Source organism: Rhynchophorus ferrugineus, unplaced genomic scaffold (genome assembly GCF_030347505.1).
Source record: "Rhynchophorus ferrugineus isolate W39M unplaced genomic scaffold, kcgeb_rfMv2 rfM9, whole genome shotgun sequence".
NCBI lineage: Eukaryota > Metazoa > Arthropoda > Insecta > Coleoptera > Curculionidae > Rhynchophorus > Rhynchophorus ferrugineus.
Genome location: NW_027472588.1, coordinates 1,382,714 through 1,401,772, shown reverse-complemented (window position 1 = coordinate 1,401,772; position 19,059 = coordinate 1,382,714). Strand labels below are relative to the sequence as shown.

Here is a 19,059-nt window from a genome sequence, read left to right as displayed (position 1 = left end):
TTCAACTGTATTTTTTCCCTTCAAAAAACATTATTTTATCAACACACGAAATTCATATTTATCCATTTTTTTCACAATAACGAAAGGTGTCTCACTCAAAATGCTATAATTCACAAACTAATAATCCGACATCTGTCAAATTTATACACGCTTCTTTTGAGGTTTAGAGCTAACTAAAAAACATATGGATTTAATTTTAGTAGCGCCACCTATGTATCAGGCAGGCTATGTACAGTTTAACGTGGGCTCCGAATTATTTTCCTTGTTGGATTTTGCACTCTTGCCTAAGGACAACCACAAATATTAAACAATCACAAACATAAATTTACGACCATGCCTCGGCAGGATTCGAACCCGCGACTATCGCAGCAGTATGAGGACCGTCCTGCCGCCTTTACCACTGCGCCAATCAAGCCGGCATGTATATTTTTGAATTCATCAACTAGATGATCTTGAAGGAAATTGAAATAAAACCCTGATGACTCATATAAAATTTAATAATCTTCATTACGACAACAATTAATCCTTTCGATACCCTGCAGCTAAAAACATCAGTCACAGTCTAACCGCTCACCATATAGTCTCGCGCGCGTCTAGTCCACGAACAGCTCGTTCACCGAGTACTTCGAGAAAATCCTGTTCAGGATGCCGAAAACGAAGTCGGCCACCACGCCCTCTATCACAGGCTGCAGTTCGCCGACGATGCCATCGATGTTCTCGTTGATGACGCGATTGGTCTGCTGGTTCAGCTCCTCGTTGTCGCCGAAGATCCGGTCGAATTGCAGCTGCATCTTCTCGATCTTGATATCGATCGTTTCCTTCTCCCATTTCATGTACTCCTTGTTGTTCTTGGTGAAGGTGGTTCCCTTCAGCTCCAAGGTAGTACGGATATTAGCTAAAAATTTTAAAGATAATTATTAGTTTTGGGAAACTATCGACTGAAAATAGTAATTACTATTTCAATCAACTACACATTTCGACTATTTTTAACCGACTTCGAAAAAGGAGGAGGTTCTATGTTCGGCTGTATATATATATATATATATATATATATATATATATATATATATATATATATATTTTCTTAATGTAAGAGGTCAATTGAAAAGTCCCCGGCTTGACGGCGTTATTGGACCGCTTCAAGGAAGGAATTGCCGAAAAACGGCTGCATTTGAAGAAAAAGAAAGTGCTGCTTCACCAAGACAATACACCATGTCACAAGTCAGTAAAAACGATGGCAAAATCCATGAATTGGGCTTCGAATTGCTTCCTCATCTACCGTATTCTCCAGATCTGACCCCCAGCGACTATTTTCTGTTCTCAGATCTCAAAAGAATGCTCGCTGGGAAGAAATTTTCGTCGAATGAAAAGGTGATCGCCGAAACTCAGACCTATTTTGAAGCAAAGTACAAATCGTTCTATAAAAATGGTATCGAAAAGTTGGAGGGTCGCTATAATCAGTGCATCACTCTTGAATGGAATTATGTTGAATAAGAAGTACTAATTTTACCAAAAAAATGTGTTTCAGTATGGTAGACCGGGGACTTTTTACTTGACCTGTTAAGTCTGTATAAGCATCAATCAATCTTTATAAGAAAACCGAAAATGCGTCAGTTCATTATAAATGACTTGTTATTAACGACCAATCAATTACAAACAATAACCATTAATGAAGACACGAAGATAAAAGAAAACTAATCGTTACTCACTGTAATTTCCATCGGCAGGTCCATGTCCATTCAGTTGCAGGATCAACAACCTGCCATTCACGCTGTAGTCGGACTTGATCCTGAGCCGCGGGAAGAAAATCAATATATTAACACGTCCCTTATCCAAATCAATTTTGAATTGTTCTAGTTTGAAATCGTCGGCATGGAACAGCTGCAAAAACAAAACAAAAATATGACGGACTTGTTTTCTTCGACGAGCATTAACAATTATAATTTTCTGTACATTAAACATAACCCTGGCCAGTCGTTCTGACCGTCAACGTTTTTTTTTTTCTGAAAACGTATGAAATAATGATATTTGACCATCATGCTATTAAATAGTTGCATAATTACGGAACATTAATAATCGATCTTTGGTATATCATAAAATAAAATAGGAATTGATATCAAGAAAGAAAGCAGGCAACCAAAACCAAAGTAATGGTCATTCTATCATTATAAAATGATCCATGATATATTTTGATATTTATTTTTGAATTTGAGTTGATTTCACATCATTAGTGAAGAAAAAACGTTTTCCTCAAACTACTTCGTAACTTTTCGTAAACTTCTACATTCTTCAATTTACGTTAAGTATCATTCGTTGTGTTCATGCCTTTTGAATGCAAAAAAGTTGCTGGAACATGCTGGAAGACTAGTACTAGAACACTATGGACTGTTGAGTTAACGGTGATAATAGTCCAACTACATATAGTGCCAAAGTATGGTTAAACATTGCAGAGGTAAAGAAAATCAATAAACAATTTTGATGATCTTGTAATAACCACTTGTATAAACTAACATTAAACAAGTCTATTTGGTGATATGGAAACGAACAGATTAATTGAAAAGTTCCCGGCCTACTATGGTAAAACACATTTTTGGGCAAAACTAGTTTTTTTTATTCAACATAATTTCCTTCAAGTTGTGATACACTGATTATAGCGACCCTCTAACTTTTCGATACTATTTTTGTAGTACGATTTGTCCTTTGCTTCAAAATAGGCCTCTTTTCCGACGATCACCTGTTCATTCGACGAAAATTTCTTCCCAGCGAGCATTCTTTTGAGATCCGAGAACAGAAAATTGTCGCTGGGGACCAGATCTGGAGAATATGGTGGATGAGTAAGCAACTCGAATCACAATTCATGGATTTTTGCCATCGTTTTTATTGACTTGTGATACGGTGCATTGTCTTGGTGAAGCAGCACTTTCTTTTTCTTCAAAAGCGGTCGTTTTTCGGCAATTTCGTCTTTCAGACGGTCTAATAACGCTATGTAATGTTCGCTGTTGATGATCCTTCCTTTTTCAAAGTAGTCAATGAAAATTATTCCATGCGTATGCCAAAATACAGACGCTATAACCTTGCCCTGCTATAACTATTGCGTTTTTCCACGCTTTGGAGTGGGTTAATCGTGTGCAGTCCACTCGGATGACTTTCGATTCGGAGTAAAGTGATGGAGCCATGTTTCATCCATTGTCACATATCGACGCAAAAACTCGGATTTATTACGTTTGATCATCTTCAAACACCGAATCATCAACTCGTCGTTGTTTTGGTCAAAAGTGAGCTCGGGCGGCACCCACTTTACACAGCTTTCTCATACCCAAATATTTGTGAATGATATGATGTATACGTTCAGTTGATATCATTAGAGTGTCTGCTATTTCATTCAATTTCAATTTACGGTCACTCAAAATCATTTTGTGGATTTTTTAAAATGTTTTCGTCGGTACAACCTCTTTTGGGTGTCCACTGCGTTCGCCGTCCTCTGCGCTCATTTCACCACGTCTAAACTTAGCATACCAGTCCTTGATGGTTGATGGGGCAGTGTCCGGAAAAAAAGTCTTCAAAAGACAATATTTTATCAACACGCGAAATCCCTTTTTATCCATTTTTTCACAATAACTAAAGTTGCTTCACTCAAAATGCTATAATTCACAAACTAATAATCCGATAGCTGTTAAATTTATACACGAATCTTTTGAGGACTGTGGGTAACTAAAAAACATATAGATTTAATTCTAGTAATGCCATCTACGTATCAGGCCGGAGACTTTGCAATTGAACTGCTAACTATAGGGGACCACTAGCAAGTCTAATATATTTGCTAATATATTGATATATACATCATAAAACGGTTCCAAAATAAAGTGATGAGTACCATTGTCGATGCTCCGTACTACGTTCCAAATGAAGTGAAATAAAGCGATATTCCTATAGAACCAATAACGAATGTAATTCAACGTGTTTTTGTGAAGTACTTCGAAAGAGTGTCAGTGCATTCCAATATACTCGCTAATCAGCTTAATATACGAAGTGACTGTGAAGTGCGTAGACTAAAACGTATTGTTGGACATATATTGACTTTAGAATACGCTTTAGAATAAGACTAATTTGTACAGAAGATCACTTAATGAAGTGATTTTCTACATATATATAATATAAACATAACAAATACGTACTGCCCTTTGGGCAGATTGTGGAACTACTCAGAATAACACAAAAAAAAACAAAATAAACTAACATTGCACCATTAAATTTACAAAGGAAAAGAAAACCTTCTAAGATAGATAAAGCATCAGAGGACAGGAAAAATTCGCTAACATCGAAAATATCAGGAAATGTAATGAATAGTCAAGAAAGGGGAAAGATAAACAAGGAATTAATAAGATCCAAGATGGTAAGATGAATGGACTAAATCTTCCATACCAAACAAAAATAGCATGCCTGGTCACAATCAGGCAGTGGGAATGAACTTTAAACAAGTCACTATAGTGATGAATGGCAACGTTGAGATGTTACAATGGTTTCCTTTCAGCAACCCCAAAACAGATTTAATACATTTTTGTGTTTGTCTGCTTTTTCCATGTGATTTTATAATTAATTCTTGTGAATATTTTTGCTTGTCACTTATTCAACACACTTCATCAATTAAAATAAACTATAAATTAAAATATAGATTACTTTTTATACAAAAGCATCATGTTAGACAAAAGCAGAGCAGGTCAGATTCAGAATCAAAGAACTGTGATGATTAGTCGAGAGGTACACATATCAGTCAGTTATAATGTCAATCTGGACTTTATGGGATCCAAATATTGGGTTGCACTAAAATATCAAACCAACTAGCAATCCCAAATCGTCAAAACAAAGTTCTACGATTAATTGCCAATGCTTATCACTATGTGGTCAATAAACAACTGCACAATGACCTTGAAATCAAACGGATATACGAAGTGATCCAATATTTCGCTTTAAAAGATGAAGTAAAAATCAGAAGATTGAAGCGAACCAAACCACTCAAATTTGTATAAAGTACAAGTGCTACTTTTAACTTACACTTAAGTCTAATTTAATTTTTATTTGGGAAATACTAGTATTGATGTAAACATCAGCAATAGTGATAAATTAATTTATAAAGATTATAAAAAAAGGCGTTTAAAGCCTGTATGTGTTGTTTTTAAATTGATTCTCATAGAACCATATTATTACTGACTTGGATATTTTTAAATGTGGCTTTAAACCTATCTCCGCTATCCAGTGTGGCTTCAGGTATCACCAGTGGATCCATGGGAGGGATGAACAGTTCTGGAACGCCCTTCTTCAACCGCGGTTGTATAACACCCGCATTATCCAAGACGCACTGATCCAAATTACCACCTCTGCGCTTACACAAGTGTATGAACGAAGCTGAAACAACCAACCCTACAATGGATGACTATTCTAAACCAGAACATAGTTATACGTACGTATTCCTTTGCTGTACACCGCGTCCCATGCGAAAACCACTAAAAAGGCGCCGAAAAGTTGCTTCAACATGTTGATTCGGCGATTGAGAGTTGGACGACGACAGGCGAGACATTCGTTACCCGGTTTTATAACGTCGAAGTCATATTAATAATGAGAAATAGTGGTGGTGGCAGCGTTAAGCATGTCGACTATTAGTCACCGAGCAAGTAGCGAAAAAAAAAGAACGAGTTTGGAGAGTATGAATAGGTCAAGGGGGGCATTCGGAGACAATTAAAAGGAGAGATGGTGCTCGGTAAGCAAAGCGTGCTGTTAGTGGAGGCATTATAGTCATAAAAAGTATTTTAATTCTCCAATTTCGATGAAATAGAAAACCAAAATTGATAGAAAACGAAAGTTGATGAGAGTGTTCATCATTCTTTAAATTACTGGTGATGGAACTAAATATATCCAATCAAACTACAGGGAAGTTCCTAAAGAACTAGCAAATTTACCTAATAATAAATAAAATAAAAGAATAACCTGTGCAAAGAGAGGCAGTTTCTCTTTCGAGCTAGACCATTAATCGTTGTCATGCTGCAAAATCATATTATTATCTGTTTGAACACATTGCGGACTTTTTTCGATAAACGCACAGTTCAAATTGATCAGTTGTAATAGGTAGTGATCAATATTAACTGTTTCTCCAGGTTTTAACATTTGCAACACCAACCTAATCCCATGAGACACAGATCAGAGTGATTTGAGCCTGCAGAGTCGATGGACCGACTTAACCAGGTGATAACCATGATTTTTTCACGTGGAATTTTCGAAATAAATCCATTTTTCATCACCCTTTACTGTTCGACGCAGATATTACGTCATAGTTCCCTAATATCAGTTAAAATAAACGAAAATTTTAGATAGGAAAACATCATTGATGTCTAATATTAATTAATGTACAAGACAAGCTTGTGTAAAACGACGCTGCTGTGAAAAAATATAGTTAGATTAAAATTAAACTTCCTGAAGATGTTGAAGCTCCGTCATAGTCATCTAACTTTAATTAAAATAAAGAAAAACCTACACATGATTCAGAACAAAAAAACTGTTAAAACATGGAAAAGCTACTAAAATACCACAAAGTATATAAGTTAAAATAAATGAAAAGCATAAGTAAAAGTCTACTACTGTAAAATAATATAATTAATATTAGATACGTTGTAGAATCTATTCCTAACCAAATTAGCTTTGTTTTTCTTCAGTGTAACTATTGAAAAACATCTGAAAGATCAACACGGTTATCTAATATTAATTAAAATAAAATAAAAACCTTAGTGAAACATCGTACTTTAAAACAACAAGTTGAAAGTGAAGAACGTACATATTAACCAAAAAAAATGTTAGCATCAGTATATCAGTTAAAATAAAATAAAAACACGAGTAAAAATCTGCTGCTGTAAAATAATAAATTTAATATAAGATACATTGTAGAATCTATTCTTAATCAAGTCAGCTTTGTTTTTTCTCAGTGCTAGTTTATCTATATTTATATTAATATTCATTAAAGTAAATGAAAAACCTTAGTAGAACAACGTAGCTGTAAAACAATTTAGTTAATTATAAATCAAGTTATCTAAAAAAGATGTCGATACACAGAAAAACTACTGAACTCTGACAAAGCACTGGCCTTTTGAAGGAAGATGAACTAATTTAACAAAATAATTCATCGATTCTCAACAAACTTGTCGAACGACCACGTGACCAGTTCAGTGACAAATCTTCCACCCATTACATCCAAAATTATAATTAATACAGTCCAAAATAAACGAGAATTCTTCAATATTCCTCTATACCTAAAGGAAGCTTTACGAGTTACAAATCATTATTTGATAGCATTCAATTAAAAACTAATTTGTCAAAACATCCCCCCTCTGCCCCGCGCCCGCTCCGCGGCGCGGAGGACATTAAAATTAATTTCAACAGCCGTGACCTGTCGCATACGACAACTGGGCCGAGAGCAACCTGCCGTGTTTTTTTGTCCCTCTCTCTGTCTCTCCTTTATGGTCAGGAACCAAGGCGATTATTCAAAGTACGTAGGTTAAAAAGTCGGAAAAAGCCTGTCCAACAGGCACCTCTTGGAAATACGTTGACGTAGATTTTATGAGACCAGATTGACACCCGTTCTGTTACGCAACGGTCAAAGTTGATTCTGTATTCGCCAAGATCATTCGGCCACTAGTTTTCTGTTGGTTTTTTTTGCATAAATAAATGTCGGGAATCCATACTCGTTTGTTTAATATAATATCACATATATGAAAAAGTAACATTCTTATTCCGATTTAAAAAATGTCGTACAGAGAAATATAATATTTTGAAAGAATTGGAAAAAATTGATTTTTTTAAATATTATGAAAGCTTACCTTTTAAGAATATGACCTTAAGGGGTGAAATAGATTTAAAGACTTCAAAAATATCGATTTTTTTTCTTTCATAGATCGATAGTACAACTATTCAAGAATATACTCCTTTAATAAACCATTTAATAGTTACAAGCATATTCATTACATTCATTCATTTTAAAAACTAACAGTGTCACCTGCAACCTCACAGCTAAATGAACATTACTTCTTTTACTAATATAATCATCAATATTTTGCCATTTTGTTGATAATCTGATTAGTAATGTTTTTACCATTTATCCTTGTGACAGTACAACGTCTCCACTTGTTTATACCAGTACTCCATTAAAAAACCAATACAACTATTCAGCGATGCTTTAAATAGTCTAAACATACGACACCCAGGTAGTAATAACCGTTAAAAAAAGTCCTCGTACATTAAAAATAAGAAATAACAGAGCCGTTTCGTGAATTCGGATCGTTAATCAACGCCACCTTGATTATGCGAACCCTGAAGTGTCTCCTGATGGTTTTATTGGCCATTGCGGCCAATAACGGCGTTCAAGGGAAATCGGCGTTGCGTGAGTAATAATTTTTATTTTAATCGTCGGTTATTAGTGACTGAAAGGGTCGCGGACTGATAGTAAACGAACAATAATGCATAATATTATTTCAAATGTCTAGAAATGCATGAGAACACTAGATTTAAAGTGAGAACAGCCGTCAAAAAAATTAAATGACATTTTTTACTTTTAAGTAAATTCAGGTTTACACTGGCAGTATTCTGAAATTTATAGTAATATAAATTTTAAGTTTTAATTATGAATAAAATAAACTAAAAAGGTCGTGGACTGATAGTAAACAAATAATCATGCATTATGTTAAATTATGTTGCTAGAAATGTATAAGAAAATTCACTTTCAATCCCTTAAAGTGACAACAGCTGTCAAAATTAGTTAACTGAAATTTTCTGATATTCAAGTAAAGGTAAGTTCACACCAGGGCAATATTCTCAAACTTATATTACTAGAAGTTTTATTAAACAATAAAACATACTCAAATGAAAGTGACAACATCTGTCAAAGTTGAAAATTACAACTTACAATCATTTCATTTTTGTGCAAATTAATGCAAGATTAAGTATATACTATTATTTGTGTTAATATGTCAATATGGATGAAAATATATCAAAACCTGCTGCCTTTTTATCCTGTCATGTTATTAATGATATTCTTTTAACGAAGAGTTTGACTTTGATGACACCATAACCTCCTCTAGAAAAGTTTATCATTTAAAACAAAATTCCCTAGTAATGACATAGTTAATGCCGTGAAAAATAGTAATACATACAAGAGCATCAGCGGCTGTAATAGATCGAGGATAACATATGATATATTTCTATACGTAATATTCTATAATAATTTAGTTATGAAATAAGTCTGTGCTAACTGAATCCGATGCAATTTGAAAAAACTTACAAAAGTTGTGAATTTTAGCCTTTGACTGGGATTAGTTGCAATTTTCTATTTTTTTGTTGTCATTTCCATTCAAATAATCACAGGTTAATGGCAATTGTAAGGATTCCAAGGAATTTTATGTTGAATCGAATGGTAGTAAAATACTTTTTGCAAGAACTTTTAGTTTTTAAATTATATAATGAAAACTCTATTTTCGAAATATGAGTGGATTTGTATTTGTCACAAATCTTAAAAACTGTTATACATATATCAATACATATATTATCTGAGCTTTATGTTTACACAAGACATGAAAAATGTTGACAGATAGTCCACTCATATAGGGATGAAAACGTGTCAATTACTACATAATTACCATTGCAGCTTCGTTCTTGAAAATATGTTCAAGATCTGACCCCAACCTAAGCCGCTGCATTATAGATTCCGTCTATCAATTAAGGCCCTTACTGGCTCAGGGCATTCCCGAGTTTGATATCCCACCATGCGAACCATTAGTTATTCCAGAGGTGACCATAGATCAAGGACATGGCCCAATATCGGTGAAATCTTGTTACAGAGACATAAGGGTGTACGGACCATCTCAATTTCAAATAAAAGGCATCAGGTAAATTTGAAATTTAATTTTTTTTTGCTTTTCTTCCGTCGATTTTCTCACAATCATTCATATTATTCACCAAATAACCATAAATTATTAAAATCCATGCACTAAATTACGTAGTAAAAACTCGTTTAATCACGCAGAATAGAACTTGATAAGGGCACACTCCAAATTAAGTTATTTTTGCCCAAGTTAAGCGTTAATGCCTATTACAACATGAATGGACAAATAATGATGATGCCCATAAATGGAGCAGGTCTGAGTTTAGGCAACTACACAAACATTGATGCCATCTTAACCATGAAGGCACGCAATATACAGAAGGACGAAGAGATTTATTTTCACATACAAGACTGTACGGTCGATTTCAATATCGGTCATGCCCAATTGTATTTCCAAAACCTCTTTAATGGAAACAAAGAATTAGGTAGGAGATCTCTACTTAGCTGTCACTATGAAACATTAAAATATGATACATTTTGTAGGTGACGCCATGAACTCCTTTCTTAATAATAATTGGAAAACGGTCTCGAGTGAAATCAAACCCATATTGGAAGATCGCCTAGCTGAAATATTTAAAAAATTTGCCAACAAAATATTTCACAAACATCCAATTTCCGTTTTATTTACGGAATAAAAAATAATGCACAATAATATCTAGTTTAACTATATATTTTAATACTTGTATATAATTCCAAAATATTAAATAAATATAATCATGAAAAAAAAACACAAACTGGTGTAGTAACTCCCTAATGGCTGTCAAAAATAAAATTCTAGAAATAACATTATTGACAGTTTTGACATAAGTGACATTTGGACCATTCGCTGTTTCAGACATAAACAAACTCTATGGGTGTTTGGTATTAGGTCTAAAAATGAGTTAATCCTTTTCAGAGTTTTGCGACAGCGGAAAAGAAGCACCGAAACAAATCTAGTGAGGCATTATTTATAGGTGAATGATGATGAACACAGAGGAAGTCACTACACAATCCGCGGAAACTGCAACAGTTCAGCAAGATGAGAAAAAGCAGTATACTAGTCGTTTGAGCAATTTGCAAAAGATACGTCAAAAGAAACAACAAATCCCTCTAATACCCTTAACCAGGAAGTTGCAAAAATTGGCGATTTATTCGAAATGTCAGGTTAGGATAGTAGATAGATTCCTCTGGCAATATTTAAAATCAAGTTTTTAGGAGTTAGGTTGCGAATGTATAGGTTGGAAAAGAGTAGAAAAAAGCGATATGCCCATGTCATTTGAGGAGACTTGTAAATGTGATCATACTTTGGGTAAATACTATCAGAATAGTTATCACAATCTTTAAATGTGATTTTTAGAGACTCATATATCGCATTTGAGGGTGAAATCAGATGATACCATAAATTGGTTATTAGGAATGGTAGTAGATGTTGATAATATGTACACCGCGATTTGTAGGGAAGAAAATCCAGATACTAAAAAAGTATACATGTATCTCTTTAAAGTATGTCAGTGATTTTGGTTTGGCAAGTATTTATTCTAACGTATGTATGTTAGCTTTTAAGGAATTGTGTGGTTACTCTGGAAAAACCTAATGTGGAAGGACCACTGGGCCAACCACCCTTTGAGAAACCCAGCATCCACAAAGCTGTCACCAACCTGTTGCTTTACAAATACTCCCACATAGGTCAGGAACTCAAAACCATGAATGAACTCGTTGAGATTCTGTTCCAGTGTTTAAACACCTGGGATTTTCCTAGACCCAACAATCAGAAAAGCCTTTCCAATCCAGACGAGGCTACATTGTATCGTCTGGAATACAAAAGGTACGTTATATAAACAATTATGCGATGATGTTATAACAGATACTTCACAGGTGGCTGGTGTTCTGTTATGTACCGACATTTTGCGATTCCCTTCCGCATTATGAGACGACACAAATATTCGGAAGAACCTTACTCAGAGCCGTGTTCAAATATGTTAGGAAGCAAATCTTGGATCAGTTTCATTTAGAGCGAGATAAGATGACCGCTGGTAAAAGAGAGGTCATTTGAGTGATTAGTGGTTTTTGTCATGTTTGTTTTTTGTTGAAGAAAGGAAAGTAATGTTGCTCAATAATTTCCCGCCATTCTTGAATCAGTTGGATGAAGAGATTTACTCGCCCAACTCCCCCATATGGGACGTAGATTTTAAGCCTCAACCCCTGAACTATCCCTTGGATGGATTCAAAGCTAACAGGGGTATACTTACGCCGAGGAGAGGAGAATTCGAAAGACTGTCTGGCAGTGACGCGGACGTGGATGGTTTTACTACAGTAACCGTCGCTTCTGGTAAGAAACTCATCTCTAGGAATCGAGTGAATGCTGATAATTTTCGTTATTGCAAAGGTAAAGCAGTACGGCCAATTGAATCGTCGTTAAAAGAGCCCAAAAAACGGAAGGTGGTCCAAGAGGAGGCTTTCGAGGATATTCCCACAGAGACAGTGACTCAGATACTGAAGAATATTGATGATTTGAATCACATGAGTGGTCCTGATGTAAATAACGTATTTCCATCGACTGTTTCGGTGTATTGACGTTTTTCACGCTGTTTTAGTTGGTATTCTTTGATCACACCCCAGCAACCGACGAAGCACCGAAACTGGAAGAGCAAAACGGTATCATTCAGCTTCATTTAATAGGGAACAGCCTCACTCAACCTGTATCCAAACAGGTGATGTTGTGGCTGATCGGTTTAAAGAATGTCTTCTCCCACCAACTGCCCCGTATGCCCATAGAATACATTACGTTGCTGTTGTTCGATCCGTGAGTAATAAAACAACCTGACGTCCTTCCTGACCATTTATTACACATCTTTTTCAGTAAACACCGCACGATAGCCATAATAAAAAACAACAATCCAATAGGAGGCATATGCTTCCGCCCTTTCTTCACCCAGGGCTTCACGGAAATAGTGTTTTGTGCCTTAACGTCGCCCGAACAAGTCAAAGGATATGGTACACATATAATGAACCACCTGAAGGATTATCACGTAACGAAGGGGATTTATCACTGCCTGACGTACGCGGATAAAAACGCGATAGGTCCCTACCAATCTTACCCATGTCCCGAAACCTCCAACTGACCTGATCGTTATTTTAGGTTATTTCGAGCGTCAGGGGTTCTCCAAAGACATCAAACTGAACAAGACGATCTATCAGGGTTATATTAAGGAATACGAGGGCGCCACGCTGATGCACTGCGAGCTGAACCCGAAAATCATCTATACCCAGGCAACCAGCGTGGTCCGGAGACAGAAGAAGTTCATCAAGCAGCTGATACACCAACAACAGAGGACAGTGTCCAAGATTCATCCGGGCATCACGTTCTTCAAGGATGGTATGTATTCGTTTGTTACCTGATAATTTCTAAAAAATTATCATTCAGGGGACTTCATTATTATCGGTAAAGTTTCCTTTAATAAGAATAATAAGAAATAATAAAAATGATAAGAAAATCAAATAAAAAAAAATTGAACTTAGTCAAATAATTATTAAGAAGAATAGAAAAATCTAGTTAACCATGGGAAAACAGTTGATGGTTTAGGCAAGGGATGTCGAAAAAATATCGATATTTTGTTGGTATTGTAAAGCTTTATTAAAAATAATATATATTACAAGAAAAATCGATATTTTTCTCGTTGGCTGACATCCCTAGTTTAAAATCAGCGGAAATGCAATGACATATGTATTTAAAAGTTTATTTTATTTTTCTAATTATAGATTTATTTTATTTAAGGATTCATTCTCAGTTTTTTTTTGCTAGAAAAAAATAATTGCTTTATTAATTTGAAATCTGTCTGCTCAGCTGTATTCTATACACATTCGCAATTAATTCTGTCTTCAGGTGTCAAAAGCATACCGGTGGAATCCATCCCAGGCTTGGAGGAAACCGGTTACAAACCAGCCACTCGTACTACCAGAGGACAACATTTGGAGGAATCGCAGGACATCGAGACCTTGACCAATATGTTGAAAACCGTCCTTACCGCCGTCAAGAACCACGAGTCGTCGTGGCCCTTCCGACAACCTGTTGACAAGGACGAGGTCACGGACTACTACGACCACATAAAGTATCCGATGGGTAAGTGTCCCTCGTTATCTCCGTGGCAGCTTCATCACGACATGATTTTCTTTCAGATCTAAGGACGATGACTGAGAGACTGAAATCGAAATACTACGTGTCCAGAAGACTGTTCATAGCCGACATGATGAGGATATTCACCAACTGTAAAATATACAATTCCCACGACACGCCATATTATCAATGCGCCGTCAATCTCCAACAATACTTCCAAACAAAGATGAAGGAGATCGGTCTGTGGGACAAGTGAACGGGGAGGGAGTGGTTCCGGAATACAAATGCAGTGTGAAAAAAAAAAGAAAAACCAGTTTAATAAAGATCTATACAACGTTACAAGATAATAGACGATAAAAATGACTAGTCAAATTCATATTCATAACTATAATATCATCAAGAGTTATTAAAAACCTTTCAGCATTAAACTATACAATTACAACAATAATTAGCCGTGGATATACTGTAAGGGCGTCCTCAGATCCAAAACCTGCCCTTTGGGTTGGGTGTTTTCTCTCATTCTTTGCGAAAAGAAAAGGCAGTCTAATGGCAAAGGGCAAGCGTTGGTTCTACAAAGTGGGCGCCGAAATGTTCAACAAACAGAGAGAAAAAAAACAAAATGTAATCCAATTAATAAATATTCTAAATTATACAGAGTGTATTATCTATTAAATCGTCTCCGGATTGAACATTTTCGCGAATTGAGGGAGAGATCGGTCTAATAAACACTTCACACTGTATAGTGTTACAACACTTACGCGCTAAAGTTAATAAATAAAATGGTTCAATTAACTATGAGTATTAGTTTTTCTTCTTCGCGAACCCTGTAAAAACGGATATAAAAGATCACGGGAACGCAACAAGTAAGGAATTCAACCTGAACAGGACTAACGGTAAATAATTAAAAATACATACCGCGCGAAGTTAGATATGTCAAACGACATAAACGAATAATACTGAAATCTGTTTTTTTTTAACTTGCGAACAATATTTGACAGCTCTTATAAATATTAGTAATCTTATTTAATTACTACAATACCGTTTTTAAAGAATAATTTGATTGCTTAAAATTACCTTTTTCAACATCGTAGACAATCCAATATAAATAATTCTACAGTGTATGATGTACTTTAGTTAAATGTATTTACCATGCCCTCTATTGACAATTTTGCTTAGTGCTAGTGTCATTTTCGTATATCGTTTCAAATTTTGTTGTCAGTGGTAGTGTAAATATGCCGGTGAGTAATTTATTTTTATTAATATATAATGGCACGCGTTCCTTATTCAGTTTGAATCCGTATCTATCACTTAATGAACGTTCCCTCTAGAATGACACGACAAAAACGATTCAAAAGCATTATGTACTATATAAAAAATGTTACAAGACTAGAAGGGGATTACGCTATTTATCTACCTACACGCTAACGTTTCAAATATAAAATAGTTGTTTTTTCTCATCAATAGAAAAAAATCACACTCAATTTGTGCTTGGAGTAAGTGAGTAAATCTTAACTCTAGGTTAAAGCCGGCGGCACGGCCGACTCTGAGAATGCTACTACCAGACGTAAGCTGCACTTTCTTTTAGAATGGGTTACTGAGGCTACGGGTACGGTGGTGGTGGTGGGTGTTTATTGTTTTGGCGGCGGGACCGCTGCAGGCTAAATACTACAGTCGCTATCGTCGGACAATTCCAAGGCCCCCTCCAAATTTTCGGATATATCTTCGTTCCCTTCATCGGATGAGCTAGAAAACACGAAACGTAATAATCATTTGTTTTTTTTTTGTCACGGCAACTAGCTCAAAACATATCTGTTAGATGATAATGCATTATTTTGATGCCAGTGTTATAATTAGTATTAGTATCCAATAACAATCTGAATGATATTAGTTTACAAAATATTTTTTAGTTTCCTCTTGTCATTTTTTATATTAAAATAAACTTTAATGAAAAAATAATCCGTTATCAACGTTCAGACTAAAAACGCTATAAATGTTTTCAAAATAATTGTTTGTCCAATAAGATTTTAAAATACAGAATGGGGTAGATTTTTATTCCTAGTCACGTTTGATACCTTTCAGTGTCCATTAAGCCAAATTGCTTTCAGAAATGTTGGATAAAATTTAGACTTTGGAAACTGTATGGTGGGTTGTTTGGTAAAAACTAATAATTTGTTAATGTACTGAGTGTCGTCTTAAAGTTTTTCTAAGGACTTTAATGTATATATTGACCAAATCGTACAAATTGACCAGTTCGTTTGCAATATTAAAATAGGTATATACTAATTTTCGTTAAATTAAATTTTTAAACAGTTCATTGTTATGCAATAGTGTTTCCTTGTTGAAAGTGGATTCCCTCGACGTAAAAATGCATCTTAATGACAAAGAGGACTCTGAAGAAATTCTTGTTTAATTGTTAGTGTAGTTGCTAGTATCAGATAATCGTCACGTGTGATTAGTAGATGTAAATTCTGAAGCTCACATAGACATACGCATGCCACATATCTCTGCTTAATTTTTATCTTTTATCTTACCCTGTCAAAGCCACATTCGTATTCCCTTGAACACAATTACAACAGAATTAATCGAAATCATTAAACAATTAATCGTATTTGTTGGTTAATTGAATCAAATATCACGACTAATAGAAAACATTCCCCTTGTTTATTAAGTGTACAAATTAGTTATAGATGTTTTTATATGTTGTCTGGTTGGGTCAGTTTGGATCATTTTTATTTTTCTACAATAATGTGAAAATATGTACATGAAAAACATATTTTGAATGTGCAATATAGATAAAAATTTGTGATTTTTTGCCATTTTCATATTTTTTTTCCTGTCATTTCCGTTCAAATAATTGCAAATTCATGAAAATTAGAGGGATTATAAGGAAATTTACATTGAATTGAATGGTGGTATGATATTTTTATAGACCTTTTTATTTTGAAATTGTACAATGCAAAGTGTGTTTTGCATATTTTAAAAACTATGATTTTTAAAGACATTTAACTTAGGTTTTGGTATTTTTCACACCAAACTACATCACAGGTAATATCTCTTCTTTTTTTTTAGGTATGACAACATATTTATTTTACTATGTAATCATCAAGACTTATTTATTTGATCTAGGTTAGGATAATTCCTTACCTAAGTACCAACATATATAGTGATTCTATCTATAGCTTACCAGATTTTTTTTCCATATTTGTCATGTTTGACGACTATAAATTGAGTTACAAAAATTGTTCATCAATTACTACGTAAATTCCTAGCGAATTGTTGTCCCATTCTCTGTGATCTATGTATCTTAATACTAAGACAAATTCAATGTTATTTCGACTATTTTGGTCCTTAATACGTGAGAATTAATAGATTCACTGATGCAGGAAGATCTTGAAGAGACTTCAAATTTGGGACCTCTGAACTTCTGGTGTTAATTACAATTTTGTATGGCGTGCTTTAAAAATAAACCAACAGATGATCCACTTACTACCACTACAACTAATTGTACACGTAATAATTAGTAAGAATCGTTTAAACAAAATACCGGTTATGCTTTACCAAAAAAATATATTAAAAGCAATATATTAAAAGATTGAACAATTTCACCAAATTAACGGGTATTATTGTGTAGTTATGTGTGTAAATGTCTTTCCGGTGTTAAACGTCGATAATCATCGTCGAAACGACATAGCCGAGATGTAATACTTACAGGCTGTCATTCTGGTCGTTCCCTCCTTCTTCGGCGACCAGCAGTTCGTACTCTTCCGCAGCGTATCGGTCCCAGTCTGACATCTGTCGAAACAAAAGAACTGTTGAGTATCGAACCGAGTTGGCGGCGGAATAATCATTACCTCGACGCCGTCCACGTCGTGATCCCTCTGAGAAGCGAACGGATCCCTCTGTTCGTGGTCCAGGTACTTCTCCAGGTTGAAGAAGGTGTCGAAGAAGATCGGCGTCATCTTGCATCGCTTCAGGTCGCTGAGGGCGATCTTGCCCGGCGTCTTTGGTTTGACCATGTCCAGCATCTGACAGAGGCAGTCCTAACGGACAGACAATGACGGTTAATCGGCGTTCACCGTTGATTCGATGACAGCACTCACCTGAAACGGTAGCGTCTCTATGCCGATACTCTCCATCCTCTGCATCTGCTCCTCGTAGAAGTACTCGAGCTCGTACATCGAGAGGAACCCGTCCCCGTCCAGATCCATGCACCGGAACCAGTACTCTATGGCGGTCGGATGGAGCTTGTCCTCCTCGCTGAGCAGGAACCACACGAAGTCGGTGTAGGACATCTTCTCCTCCTGGTTACGCTTGGTGCCTCTGGTGACGCACCCGCAGAATATTCGATCGATTATTCTCGATGATAAAGCTGCGATAACATCGGTTATGGAGGAGGAGAGACCAAAACTATAAAAGAAACTCGGTTTTACCGTGATCGTTGTGCCTGGTGAGGTCCTGCTTGTCGATGAACAGGTCGTGGTCTCGGTCAAGCTCCCAGAACTTGCAGTAGATGACGTAGAAGTGCTCGTAGCTGAAGTACTGCGTGATCTGGTTGATGTCCTCCTCCTCCTCGAGTATCTGGATGACGTTCAGCAGGTTGGAGCGTCGCAGCTCGGGGATGGTGATCCTGGCCGACCAGGAGCGGTTCACGCAGTAGTAGATCCGGGCGATGACGGTGTGGACGTAGCGCGAGTGGAACTCGGTGGCCTCCTTGAGGAACGTCAGGCCGGGGTGGGTCTCGACCACGTCCTGCACCATAGGGATGAAATCCTCGGGCACCAGGTGCTGTCTGCGGCCCCTGGTCAGGATGTAGATGAACCTGGAGGCGGCGTCGTGGCAGGCCGCGGACATTCTGTTTCGAGACGGAATTAGAACATGTTCCCTTGGAAATCTGATGATTACGTACCCTTGCCAGAAGGTCATGAACTGTTCGAAATTGCAACTGCTCTTGTCCGCGCACGCTGCCAGGAATAATGGAGTCTTCCAGTACAGCGGTAGTTGGCAAGCTTGAGTAATACCGCCAAAATGTTCCCTAGAACATGATGTC

The 19,059-nt window shown here is 36.1% G+C and overlaps 4 protein-coding genes across 18 annotated transcripts in view; 2 read left to right on the top strand and 2 right to left on the bottom strand.

Moving 5' to 3' along the window:
* Window positions 1-479: 479 nt before the first annotated feature.
* On the bottom strand, window positions 480-5,623 carry LOC143202474 (circadian clock-controlled protein daywake). The gene is made up of 4 exons (XM_076414037.1): window positions 5,463-5,623; window positions 5,210-5,403; window positions 1,710-1,881; window positions 480-895 (listed from the first exon to the last, which is right to left on the bottom strand). The coding sequence occupies exons 1-4, from the start codon at window positions 5,530-5,532 to the stop codon at window positions 594-596; spliced, it is 738 nt and encodes a 245-aa protein (XP_076270152.1). The 5' UTR covers window positions 5,533-5,623; the 3' UTR covers window positions 480-593.
* Window positions 5,624-8,235: 2,612 nt separating this feature from the next.
* On the top strand, window positions 8,236-10,638 carry LOC143202467 (protein takeout). The gene is made up of 4 exons (XM_076414029.1): window positions 8,236-8,422; window positions 9,683-9,923; window positions 10,061-10,344; window positions 10,403-10,638. Exons 1-4 carry the CDS (start codon window positions 8,344-8,346, stop codon window positions 10,552-10,554), a joined length of 756 nt encoding a protein of 251 aa, XP_076270144.1. The 5' UTR covers window positions 8,236-8,343; the 3' UTR covers window positions 10,555-10,638.
* A 69-nt stretch (window positions 10,639-10,707) lies between these two features.
* Gcn5 (Gcn5 acetyltransferase) lies at window positions 10,708-14,810 on the top strand. Of its 3 annotated transcripts, none has more exons than XM_076414021.1 (12): window positions 10,708-11,062; window positions 11,114-11,207; window positions 11,256-11,401; window positions 11,455-11,723; window positions 11,774-11,931; window positions 11,991-12,227; window positions 12,285-12,433; window positions 12,493-12,701; window positions 12,759-12,979; window positions 13,038-13,274; window positions 13,782-14,018; window positions 14,075-14,810. In XM_076414021.1, the coding sequence occupies exons 1-12, from the start codon at window positions 10,877-10,879 to the stop codon at window positions 14,266-14,268; spliced, it is 2,337 nt and encodes a 778-aa protein (XP_076270136.1). In that variant the 5' UTR covers window positions 10,708-10,876; the 3' UTR covers window positions 14,269-14,810. The 3 variants fall into 3 exon arrangements, with proteins under 3 accessions (XP_076270136.1, XP_076270135.1, XP_076270137.1); XM_076414022.1 differs by having other exon boundaries at window positions 10,725-11,062; window positions 11,107-11,207; XM_076414020.1 differs by having other exon boundaries at window positions 11,991-12,433.
* The window catches only part of LOC143202461 (serine/threonine-protein phosphatase 2A regulatory subunit B'' subunit beta), a 52,174-nt gene continuing 47,419 nt past the window's right edge, over window positions 14,305-19,059 (bottom strand). For 4 of the 13 annotated variants that reach the window (XM_076414016.1, XM_076414014.1, XM_076414010.1 and 1 more), the window contains 7 exons: window positions 18,919-19,044; window positions 18,443-18,864; window positions 18,113-18,381; window positions 17,864-18,052; window positions 17,722-17,804; window positions 16,544-16,568; window positions 14,305-15,755 (listed from right to left, as the gene is read on the bottom strand). In XM_076414016.1, the coding sequence (XP_076270131.1) occupies window positions 15,744-15,755; window positions 16,544-16,568; window positions 17,722-17,804; window positions 17,864-18,052; window positions 18,113-18,381; window positions 18,443-18,864; window positions 18,919-19,044 (1,126 nt within the window). In that variant the 3' untranslated portion in view covers window positions 14,305-15,743. Of the gene's footprint in view, window positions 15,756-16,543; window positions 16,569-17,721; window positions 17,805-17,863; window positions 18,053-18,112; window positions 18,382-18,442; window positions 19,045-19,059 lie in introns of all 13 variants that reach the window. The other 9 variants (XM_076414012.1, XM_076414009.1, XM_076414015.1 and 6 more) reach the window with 3 other exon arrangements.